At 43.5% G+C, this 12,480-nt stretch overlaps 2 protein-coding genes across 2 annotated transcripts; both read right to left on the reverse strand.

The window, feature by feature from the left end:
• Positions 1 to 973: 973 nt before the first annotated feature.
• On the reverse strand, positions 974 to 1,942 carry LOC143401406 (olfactory receptor 7G2-like). The gene has a single exon (XM_076858849.2). It carries the CDS (start codon positions 1,940 to 1,942, stop codon positions 974 to 976), a length of 969 nt encoding a protein of 322 aa, XP_076714964.2.
• Positions 1,943 to 8,657: 6,715 nt separating this feature from the next.
• Positions 8,658 to 9,632, reverse strand: LOC143401410 (olfactory receptor 7G2-like). The gene has a single exon (XM_077110358.1). It carries the CDS (start codon positions 9,609 to 9,611, stop codon positions 8,658 to 8,660), a length of 954 nt encoding a protein of 317 aa, XP_076966473.1. The 5' UTR covers positions 9,612 to 9,632.
• Between the last annotated feature and the right edge of the window lie 2,848 nt (positions 9,633 to 12,480).

Here is a 12,480-nt window from a genome sequence, read left to right on the forward strand (position 1 = left end):
TACCTTACATTTCACTTACATGTGGGTGCTAATGCTCATGGCATAGGAGTACAGAGCAAAAAGTGGTGACCAGAGTTTCAGAAGATGTGGGAGAAAGGGAGGGTTAGCAGGTACAGAGGCCCAGTGGGACAGGAGAAATGACTTCTACTGTTCCATCGCAAAGGAGAACAACTGCGGTTGACAATGATGGATAGATATATCAAAACGAGAAGACTCTGAATGTCCCCAACAAAAAGAAATGATAATATCTGAAAACAAAATATTGATGTGGTTGAAATCCCAGTTGACTTGATCTGATTATACATCACACTGAAGCCCATAAATTGTGTCATTGCTATTTGTCAAGAAAAATTATATGTAAGTAAATATTTTGTATCTATTAAAATCAGTAAAGCTGAAACATCTGGCTCAGCCTCTGACTCTATGACCTGAACAAAGAAATGGAGCTTAAAGAGTCGAGACCATTTGTCAAACACCCTGATCTAGAAAGAAAACCAGTGTTAGGTAACAAACCTAAGATTGCCGCAGTCTGGCTGGGCACAAATCTCGCGCCACTGAAGCAGGAACAAACTTTATTTTTGAACTGCAAGAAAACACTTCACACAGGCTCCCGGGGAATTCTCCCGAACTCCATGCCACTCATCCAGGAACCCCCAGCCGAAAATATCTCTCCCGGAAATCCCTCCTCCTGCACTTCCCCAACCAATGGGAACTCTCGGGGAATCCCCAGGGATCACCACGAGAACTCCAAAGTAGTGGGAGAACTCAAAAGCAGCAGCCGAGGCGGATAGTAATGCCTCCCGCCTGTCAACCAATACTGTTGGCAAAATGCCAGGGGCCACACAGACTCGGCTGTGGCTCTCAGCATAAGATGGAATATATTTAGCTTTTATTTCATCTGGCCATTTGACAAAAAAAAAAAAAAAGAGTCAGACATTCTGGCTCACCAGGATTCCTGTCACTTGACCTTACTCTAAAACCCAAATCCAAAGAAAATGGCACATGATAGCAGAGAACCTATCCTACCAAAGAGTTTCCCCAAGGCCTCCTCCATGGTCCTGTTCCTCAGGCTGTAGATGAAGGGGTTCAGCATCTGAGGGACCACAGAGTACATCACTGAAGCCACTGCAGTCTTCCTGGGGGAGTCAGTCACTGCAGAGCTAATGTACACCCCCAAACCTGTCCCATAGAACAGGGAGACAACAAATAGGTGAGACCCACAGGTGGAAAAGGCTTTGTACCTTCCTCTAACTGATGGGATTTTCAAAACAGAGGAGATGATTTGAATATAAGAGAAAATTATTCCAGAGAGAGGAATTCCTCCAAATAGAACAGCTGCAACATATACCAGGAGGTTATTGACGAGGGTGTCAGAACAGGCCAGCTCAATGACCTGAGCGAGTTCACAGAAAAAGTGGGGGATCTCCAGGTCTGTGCAGAAGGACAGCCGTAGGACCATCAGACTGAGCAGCAGGGCATTCACAAGGCTAATGACCAGGGAAAATACAATCAGCAGACCACAGAGGCGGGCATTCATGATGACTGTGTAGCTCAGAGGGTGACAAATGGCTACATAGCGGTCATAGGCCATGGCTGCAAGAAGACAGTTTTCCAAGCCTGCAAAATCCAAAACAAAGCAGGCCTGGGAGAGACACCCTGCATAGGTGATGCTGTGCTGCTGTGCTTGGATGCTCACCAGCATCTTTGGAATCGTGCTTGTGCTTAAACAGATGTCAGCCAAGGACAAATTGGACAGAAAGAAGTACATGGGGGTGTGGAGGTGGGAGTCACAGCTGATGGCCAGGATGATGATCAGGTTTCCCAGGACAGTGACCAGGTAGATGGACAGGAACAGGCTGAAGAGGAGGGGCTGCAGGGCTGGGTCCTCTGTCAGTCCCAGGAGGAGGAAGTGGGAGACATCTGTTTCATTTCTAGCTCCCATGTTGTTGATGAATTTGATGGAGGGAAATATTGAGTGGATTAAAATATATAACCAGCAGCATCAGCACTTGGGAACATGTTAAAAGAACAGGTTTTTTACTCCCCAATCAGACTGACTCCTCATGAACTCTGAGGATAAGGACCCGCTTCTACACTTTAAGAAGTCCCTCTGGTCGTTTTGATATACGCCGACTTTTGAGAATATGTACATTCAGTGTGGAACCTTCTGATGATGCCAAGTGATTATTCAAATATTTTTCTTTTCTAATTCTTCCTCCATGCTCCTTCCCTCACTCCATAAGACATGGCTTTTCAATCAGAATCAATCAGAATTATTTTTTGCCTTAAATGAAAAGATGAGAATAAAGTCACAAAATCTCCTTCTAAAGCAAGGGTTCCCTCAGTTTGCCTTGCCTTCGGAATCTCTGAAGGTCATGTCAAAGTGCAGGTGTGTCACTTCTTACTATCACCCCCATTTTCCCATAAGGGCACTCAAGGTGAGGCTTCATTATGAATGTGAAATAAACAGTGAGTACTTGGCGAACACTGGATTTGGATTCAGTTATGCTCACTGATGAGCTGATTTTCTTGATCAACCTGTTAATGCCCTGGATAGCACAGAATTAGCATTACTAAATGATCACTCAGATCTCATAATTTACCTTTGCAATTTTAATATTTCCTTTCTGACCACAGCCTCTAAGTCTTTCCCTGGATTGCAAAGGTGTGACCACCACTATTGTTGAAAGATTGGTCCTTGATCCACAATGCCAATCCAATAACGAGGACATGGTTTCGAGCAAAAGGAAAAAGAAAGTTTATTGAAACTGGGGAGACTCCTGTCCCAAAGGCTGTGATTCTGTCCATCTGCAGGAATAGGGGACTGTTAAAGAGGTTCTTATTCTCATTGGAGTTGTAATTCACTTATTAATTTGGGAGATAGTCATTTTTGAGATCTTCTGGCATATCCCCAAAGTCTGGATTACTTTGTTCCTGTTGTGGGTATGTGCTCAAGGACAGATAGCTGTGTCAAAAAGGCAATCCTGTTTCCCTGAGATTAGGGAAAGGGAGAGATTAGGGAGGAGCAGGGAGAGAAGAGAAAGAAACATGCCCTTCTGAAAAATAAATTGCAGTGATGGAGCAGCAAGGGTTATATTCAAAACACAAAGTAACTTATGTCAGGTAGATAGCATCCATCCCAATGGAACTGAACAAGGATTAGAAAAAGTTGCCTCTAGATGTGTTGCTCTTAAGACTTCCCCTTAGAAATATAAGCCACCTCTTTTAGCAATTAATTCTAGGAGAAGCTGAGCAACTCTATCTATGAGACTCTGTCGCATCCTAAGAGAGTTCTTCCCATGAGGCAATAGGTAGCGTATCATTTTAAAAAAGGGAGGGGGTCAGCTAAATAATAAAAAGTGATAAGCATAATTTTCTAAGAAAACAGATAAAACTAATAGCCATATACTGGTATTCAGAACACAGATTATAAGATAATCTACTCTTATAAGAGACTTAGAAGATAATCAGAGCCCTACTAGGAGAGTCACTTAGAGTCGTGGCCTTTAGGGGAGGCCGAAGTGTCTGGCTGCAGCAGCACTTACCATTAGAGGCGACACTGGACTCACACAGTCAGAGTGTGATCCAAGCTCCAGCTCATGTCAGTGCATGGGGAAAAGTCTCCAGCTGAGCAAGGAACCTGGATGACCCAACAGGACGCGTTAATCGGCTTGACTATGACTTTGCAAGGTTGGTACAGCATCACACTGTGCGCCTCAAACAGATAAAATCATGTTTAATTATATTTCAGTAAAGCTGGAAAAAACCTGGGGATTTTTCACAATAAGAAATGAATTGAACAAAAGCAGTGCTCGCCACAGGGGACCCTCACTGACTTTTCCTATTGGGTTCTTTTTTTCCCCCCTGTCACAAATGACGGCATGGCTATTTATTCCTCAAAAAGAAGTAACATGTTGGGGAGGCAGAGGGAAGAGGAAAGAAAGAAAACATCCCCAATACGACACATGAAAACATCAGGAAGCATGTAATGCACTGGAAACACTGGTCATGGAGAATAATCAGAAGGAAACATCAATGACACCAGCACTAACTGTGACAGAGGAACACCAGCTGCAGCCTCCTGCCTGACTGTCTGCTCTGCCCCTGAGGCTTTATTTAAATGGATGCTGTGTTTTCTATTCCTCTTCTCTCTCTTCCCCTCCCTACCCTCACAGGAAGCAGGATCACCTTTTCCCATCCTAGGCCCAGTTCTCCGTCCTTGAGCACAACCCCCCGACACACACAGGAACCCAGGAACTCAGACGCTAGGGATGGCACCAGAAGATCTAGGAATGACTAGCCCCCTGCTCATGTGTATCTAAAAAGGAACAAATAAAATTAAATTCAAAAAGAAATGACTATCTCCTAAATTACAAACCCTGAAATGCAGCCTTTGAATAGCTTCTTTAAAAACCTCTGTCCCCCCCGATGCAGAAACACAGTCTCTGGGACAAGAGTGCCCTGCTTCTCCTTTGCTAGCAAGGCAGTAAAACTTCCTCCTTTTCTAAAAATCTTGTCCTTGTTATTGGATTGGCATCGGGGACAAGGATAAGCTTCTGGTGACAAAACTAAGGGACTTTCAGCATGATGATGTCAAAATGAACCTCACTACTATGTATGATTGTAACACACTAATAAAAACATTTTTAAAAAGCAATAGTGATCAATATTTCACCTGGGATGTTGAAGATGGAAGATGTGCCCACAGGAAGTGCAGACAGCCCGACCAACTCGACAGGTCCTGCTCAGGAAGGCTCATCTCTGGGAGGAGCTCAGAGGCTGCTTCCTGGCTGGGCAGGGCGATTTGAGGGAGGCGGTCATATGTGACTCCGGCAGCCTCTCTTTCCCCAGGGCCCAATATCCAGAGCTGCTCATTAGACCAGCTATGTTACTATCATGCTGATCCCAGACGTGCACATCCTTAAAGACCAAGAATATAAAATGAAGAGTTTGGGCTGATTTCCTGACCCCTGGGGCCAGGCATCCAGCCATCCGGCTGTCACCATGGTGTCTGCTCATCTTCGTTTCTTGGCCCTTGCTTACATAACACATGTCACTTCTCTAATAAGTAAAGTGCTTCTTTTTTAATATTTATTTTCAGTTTTCGGTGGCCACAGCATCTTTATTTTATTTTTATGTGGCGCTGAGGATAGAACCCAGCGCCCCACACATGCCCGGAGAGTGTGTTACCGCTTGAGCCACTTCCCCAGCCCCTAGAGTGGGCCTTTTAAACTACACATGAAATCATCTCCACATAACTGCTGATATCAGGAAGACTTGTAGCTATTTTAGGAGTGAAAATATGTTGCATACGTGGATATAAATACTATAATTAATATTAGCTCATGTAAGGCAAAAAGGCAAATGCTCAGCCTTTTCATGTAAGATTGATGTCGACTGACCCTTAAGATTGCTTTTTATATTTTCCACGGAAGATTTTAATCCATGTGATTGATGCAGATTGCCAGATATATACATAGGACCATTGTTTAATTGGGTTATTGATGTCTTCACTGTTAAGTTGTTTGAGCTCCATATGCATTCTGGATATTAACACCTTGCCAGACACATAGTTTACAAATATCTTCTCCCACTCTGTGGTTCAATTTGTCCAATTTGTCAATTTTTGTTCTGTAACCTGTATACTTGGGGACTCAAAAAAATATTATTGCTCAGGCCAATGTCCTGTAGGGTTTCTACTCTGTTTCCTTCTAATAATTTGAGAGCTTTGGGTCTTACACTTAAGTGCCTAATCCATTTTGAGTGAATATTTCAACAGATGACACATAGGGGATTTATTTCCAATGTCCTAAAGGATTTCTACTACATTTCCTGCTAATAATTTGATAGCTTTGAGACTTACACTTAAGTGGCTAATCCATTTTGAGTGGGTATTTATAACCAATCACATATGAGCGTCTAGTTCTATTCTTCTGCACGGTGCTTTTTACTTGAGAAATATGAGTGAACTCAAGAGTTGAGCACTGCCAAGACCAGGACTGTGGACTTACAGCACCTGAATGTTTCAAGAAAATCCCCAAGAACCAATTTAACCAAGATCACTGTTGGTTTGGTGGATGGGTTTGTGATGCTTTCCATAATATGAAGCACCGGATGTCAGTACGCTGAGTTAAGGAGCACAGAGCTGACTGCTGATGGGTGAGGACAGCAGGACGTGCCACCTAAGTAATTAGGCCAAAGCCTGGTTGGATTGAGCTCAGAAAAATACGGTAGAAGAATGGGTAGAACAAATACAGAGATCTCTCTGAGACTATAGCTAGAGCAGGATGTGGGGTCGAGAAAGGGTTTTGCATTTAGGAAAGATTCATGGACGTTTGAAGGGAGGATATCACACCTCATGGTGGCCTTTTGAAGTAAGCTATGCTAGTGCCAGATCAGGAATACTCAGGTGTCAACAGGACTCCATCAAGAGCCTTCTGAAAACTCCCACCTGGAATGAAACACCCACAGGCCTCCTCTAACATCCAAGGTGTCCAGTTCTGTGGCCACGTGGGTAGAATGAAGCCAGGTGGAGTGTGGAAGCAGGACTCACGCTCCTGATCTGAGAACACGCCTCCTGAAGCCAAAGCTGCTGTCTGACTATGATTTTGAATATTTCAAATATTGCTTGAAGATTAAACCATTATCTTTTTTTATTTCACAAAAAAAAAACATTTTTATTTGACTTTCAATATTTCATAGGGGTGAAAATTATGTGTATATGTTTTCCATCTTTTCGTTGGTGCATTATAGTTGCACATACTGATGACAGTTGGCATTACATATCTGTACGTGGACACAATGTAACAACACAGTTTAGCCAATATCACTCCCCATCACTTCCCCCTCCTTCCCCACCTCCCACTCCCTGTTCCCTTTCCTCTATGGATTTTCTTTGATTTTTAGGATGTTTTTGTTTCTTCTTTTTCCTCTCTAGCTTCTGCGTTATGTTTTAAGGTGATGTGTTGCACATACTTTTTCCGAAACAGAAAAATGAGAAGATAAAATATGCAGGGTTTGGGTTGGGGCGGGGAACTAAAGGAAAAATGACAGTTTGTGAGTGCATATCCTAAAATGGGTCTTAGGATGAGCAAGACACAAGCTCCTGACACCCGAGTTCAGGGTGCAGCTGCAGTACAAGGGTGAAGAAGACGGCAGAGACGAGCAGGAGGCTGAGCAAAGTCCACCTGCATATGTCAATCACACTGGAGGCAGGGGCTTAACACATTGAGTCAATACAAAGGGCTTAGCAGGAAACTCACACTTGGCAAGTGTGATGTCCCTGTTATGAAAGATTATCAGGAGAGAGAGTTGAGGAAAAGGCCTTGAACTGGACAAGTCCCTTACTCCCCTCAACTAGTACTGGCTGATATCCTCTCCCTGAGACACGGAAGTGTGCCACTGTTCTCCCTCCACCCCTTCCTGCTCACACCTGTCTCAAGTGCTAATCACATATGGAGACGCCTCTCCTCTGTACTGGACTGTGCTTTCTTTACAAGTCCCGTTATCCTAACACACATTGTGGGGACCAGGCGCAGTGCCACACGCCTGTAATCCCAGTGACTCGGGAGGCTGAGACAGGAGGATCACGAGTTCAAAGCCAGCCTCGGCAACGGTGAGGTGCTAAGCAACTCAGTGAGACCCTGCCTCGTAAATAAAATACAAAATAAGGCTGGGGATGTGGCTCAGAGGTTGAGTGCCCCCCAAAAAAAAATCCTGGGGGAGAATGACACCAATTTCACTAAAAAAATACAACTTAATTCTAAAGATATCTATTTGTCCATATCCTGTATAAATACAAATGATAATAAAGAGAATGTACCCAAAAATATAGATACTAAAGTCCCAATTCTATGTATAGGTCAGGGAGAGCAGATCCATCTTTAATGTTATACTAAGATGTTCCTAAAACAATACCTGTAATGACTATGGACTAAGCGTGTACTGTAAGAAAGTTTCATTGTCTTTTTTAGAAATTTCCTAGTTTTCCTAATTTCACAATAGTAGTTTCAATACATACATTTGTTAAACACAACAAGGCGGGGGGAAGATTAGAAGTTCTGTGGATCAGACAAAGGGGAATGAAGGGAAGAGGGGGGATAGGAATAGGAAAGACAGTGAAAGGGATCTGAAATAACGTTCCTATGTACATATATGAACGTCCCACTGTGAATCTCTCCATCATGTGGATACCATTGTCCAGGGATGAGTCTCGGTAACCTCTTCGTAGATTGTGAAATTAGTACTTTTGCATCGCTTTAGGTCCATCTGTGGGGCTGCAACCCCACCTGGCCCTAACCGTGGGATCAGGCATAAGTTGTTCTTCAGATAGTAACACAGCCTTCCTGAGACCTCTCCCTGCCCTATTCTCCTACTCCAGTGTTCCTTCTTCCAAAACTGATCCATCGATAATTGCTACAAATTGAACACTCAACTTGGGCTCTCCTTCTATGGAGTCAGAACAAAACAATGCAGTTTAGAGATGAGATTGAAATCATTTGCCAGACAGATATCACAGATCCTGACAAATGCCAATGTCAGGTTTGAAATCCAAGTTGCCATGTATTTAGACACCATATTATCTTGTCATTTTGGAGGAACTTGAGGATGCAAGAGCCAGGCATCCTGTCACCTTAGCTCATTCCAGAGACCCAAACCTAAAAGCCATGACACAATCCCAGAGAAGGCCTCCCACTGATGAGATGTCCCAGGGCTCCCTTCATTTCCCTGTTCCTCAAGCTGTAGATGAAGGGGTTCAGCATTTGAGGGACCACCATGTACATCATTGAAGCCACTGCAGTCTTCATGGAAGATTCAGTCACTGCAGAACTCATGTACACTCCAAAACCTGTCCCATAGAATAAGGACACAACCGAGAGGTGAGACCCGCAGGTGGAAAAGGCTTTATACCTTGCACCCACTGATGGGATCCTCAAAATAGAGGAGACAATTTGGATATAAGAGAAAATAATCCCAGAGAGAGGGACACCAAAAAATATGATACTCACTAAATACACCAGGAGATTATTGACGAGGGTGTCAGAACAGGCCAGCTTGATGACCTGAGAAAGTTCACAGAAGAAGTGGGGGATCTCCAGGGCTGTGCAGAAGGACAGTCGCAGCAGCATCAGAGTGTGGAGGAGGCCATGCACAATGCTAAGGAGCAGGCAGAGGAGACACAGCAGGACACACAGGCAGGGGTTCATGATGACTGTGTATCTCAGGGGGTGACAGATGGCCACAAAGCGATCATAGGCCATCACTGCAAGGAGAAAATTTTCTAAACTACCAAAAATCAAGACAAAACAGGTCTGGGAGAAGCAGCCTGTGTATGAGATGCTCTGATCCTGAGTTTGGATGTTCACCAGCACCTTGGGGATCGTGGTTGTACCCATACAGATGTCATTGAAGGACAGGTTGGAGAGGAAGAAGTACATGGGGGTGTGGAGGCGGGGGTCAGAGCTGACGGCCAGGATGATGAGCAGGTTCCCCAGGATGGTGACCAGGTACATGGACAGGAACAGGCTGAAGACGAGGGGCTGCAGGGCTGGGTCCTCTGTCAGTCCCAGGAGAAGGAATTCTGAAACAGCTGTGTGGTTTCTGGGTTCCATGTTGCTGGTGAATCTTATGAAAAATATGGGGCAAAAATAAAATAAGATGAATGGTGTCCGTACAACCAAAAAGAGTATCGGATGGTGACTTGGTAGAAATGAAAAAAATCTTGGAATGACCCAGACCTTCCTGATGATAAGGTCTGAAGCTGTGGACCAGCAAGACGTGTCTGAACAAGCACTGCAGAAAAATTTCATATCTCTAAAGATGAAGATCCAGCTCTTTAAACAAAAAAGAAAAATTATCCTTCCTGTATACTCTGAGGCCAAGACAACATTCAGTGCTCACCTCTGCTTCCTATTTCTCTCCTGTCCTCGGCGCTCATACCTACTCTCCTTCCCATGCTCTTTACTGGACAGCAACACTTTTTCCCACATTGTGTTTAGTGCTGATAACACTCAGCCTCTCACCTGGCTGCTGAAGATGGAAGGTCTGTTCTCAGCACAGGTAGACAGGTCGACTGAGGCAGCAGGCTCCCTGTCAGGAAGGCTCATCTCTGGGAGGAGGAGGTGCAGGTGCTGCTTCCTGGCTTCCCAGGAGGACTCCCGCAGTTCTGTATCCCTGGGGTTCAATATCCAGAGCTCCTCATTAGAGCAGCTATTTCATTATCATTCTCTTCCCAGGAGGACACATCCTTAAAGACCCAGACTATAAAAGTAAAGAATTTCAAGGGACGGATTTCCTGACCCCAGATGTCCAGTACCTCCCCCAACTCTCTCCGTGGTTCATGCTCATAATTTCTGAGACCTTGCACACATAACATGTGGCACTACCGTAAGAAATGACAGTGTTCCCTTTTGGCTATAAACAAAAGCATCTCTACCTATGTCATGATATTAGAAAAAGTGATTCAATTTAGGGGTGAAAATAAGGCTCAGGCACTTGAGAATAAATAATACAATGATAGAGATGGCTAGGATGGAACACTGCAAACATTCAAGGTGTCTCTTCCGAATTGTCATTGATTGTTGAATCTTAATTTTTGTTCTCTACATTTTGCCCAGAACATTCTAATCTGTTTCTTTAATGCTACTGACTTCAAAATATATATACACAGGCATCGTCCAGAAACTTTTTAGTTTGATGCAATCTCGTTGTCTGTTTTTACTTCTGTTTCCTGTGCTTTGGGGGTTGTATTAGTCGGGGTTCTCTAGAGGAACAGAACCGATGGGAGGTCTGATTATAACAAGGGGATTTATTAGATTGGCTTACACAACCAGAAGCTGGCTAGTCCACAGTAGCCGTCTACAGGCTGGACAGCTGGAGGAACCAGTGGCTGAGCAGTCTAACAGGCTGAAGCTTCAGAGTAAGATCAATAATTCTATCCCAGTCCGAGACTGAAGACTTCTGGAAACTCACTGGCAGAGTCTTCTGGAAGAGTGAAGGAACAAGCCTATTGGATGGTGCCGTCCACACTTAGGGAGGGTGTCCACTTCAGTTGGCTATCCCACATGCCAATCATTCTAGACACACACCCTCAATGACACCCCTGAAGCCTCTTAGTCTTCTCCATGTCTTAATCCAATCAAGTTGAAAATTCATAGTAACTATGACAGGGGTCATATCCAAACTATTATTGTCTACACCCCTAAGTTTCTGTCTAGTAGTTCCAGATATTTGTGCCTTACATTTAGGTCTTTGATTAATGTTGTGCCGATTTTTGTACAGCAAGAGAGAAGTGTTCATTTTCAGCCTCTGTCCTATGGATATTATTGGCCCAGAACCCTATTTTGGAAGCTCGGTTCTTGCTCCAGATTAAATCACTGACATCTTTATCAAGAATAAGATGGTGCACATGTGCGGGTTTATTTCTGGGATCTCTATTCTGTTCTGTCCACGTGTCTTGTTTTTATGCAAGCCCTGTGCTGCTTTGGTTACTGTGGCTCATATGACAGCTCCGATTTCTTTCATCAGTGTTGGGCCATTTTCTTTGTAGAGATCGTTTACTTCCTTGGTTAAATTTATTATTCAGTATTTCAATTTTGTAGTCAACATTAATGGGAGGGCTTTCCTGAGGTCTTTCTTGGCAATCTTGTGATTGGTATACAAAAGTGCATTTGCTTTGTGGGCTGATTTGTATTCTGCGACTCTATGGGATTCACTCACACATTCTGGTGAAGCATTTGGTTTTTGACGAATAGAATTATATAATCTGCCATGAAACTACTAGAAGAAAACTTAGGGGAGACACTTCAAGACTTTAGTATAGGCAATGGTTTGGGGATGTGATTCCCAAGGGAACTGGGAACAAAAGCAAAAGGAGACAAATGGGGTTATATCAAACTGAAAAGCTTCTGTACCCAGAGGAAGCATTAAAAATAGAAGTCATGGGCTGGGGAGGTGGCTCAAGCAGTAACATGCTTGCCTGTGCGGGGCACTGGGTTCGATCCTCAGCACCACATAAAAATGAAATAAAGATGTTGTGTCCACCGAAAACTAAACAGTGAATATTAAAAAGTTCTCTCTCTCTCTCTCAAAATAAATAAATACGTCTTTAAAAAAATAGAAGTCAATGGAGCAAAGGATAGGGATTGAGGGGGAGGGAGGAGAGACAAGAAAAGGGAGGAATGGTGGGATAATCCAACCATATATACTTTTATGAATATACCACAGTGAATTTCACTTTTATATATACCCATAATGCAGTGATTTGAAAAAACTATAAAAGAAATATCAGAATAGTAGATGAAAGGTAATGGGGGAGGGAGGGGGAGAGGGAAAGAGGAAGCACTGGGGACAGAATTGGAGCAAATTATATCCCGTGCTTGTGAAGGTATGTCAAAATGAAACCCAATATCATGGATAAATATAATGCACTAATAAAAAAATCTTAAGAGACAAACTACATAATGGGAGAAATATTTGTTA

This window comes from Callospermophilus lateralis, chromosome 1 (assembly GCF_048772815.1).
Source record: "Callospermophilus lateralis isolate mCalLat2 chromosome 1, mCalLat2.hap1, whole genome shotgun sequence".
Lineage (NCBI taxonomy): Eukaryota > Metazoa > Chordata > Mammalia > Rodentia > Sciuridae > Callospermophilus > Callospermophilus lateralis.

Excerpts from the sequence above, each read along its gene's own strand:
- LOC143401406 (XM_076858849.2), bottom strand. The coding sequence starts at position 1,942 with ATGGGAGCTAGAAATGAAACAGATGTCTCCCACTTCCTCCTCCTGGGA.
- LOC143401410 (XM_077110358.1), bottom strand. The coding sequence starts at position 9,611 with ATGGAACCCAGAAACCACACAGCTGTTTCAGAATTCCTTCTCCTGGGA.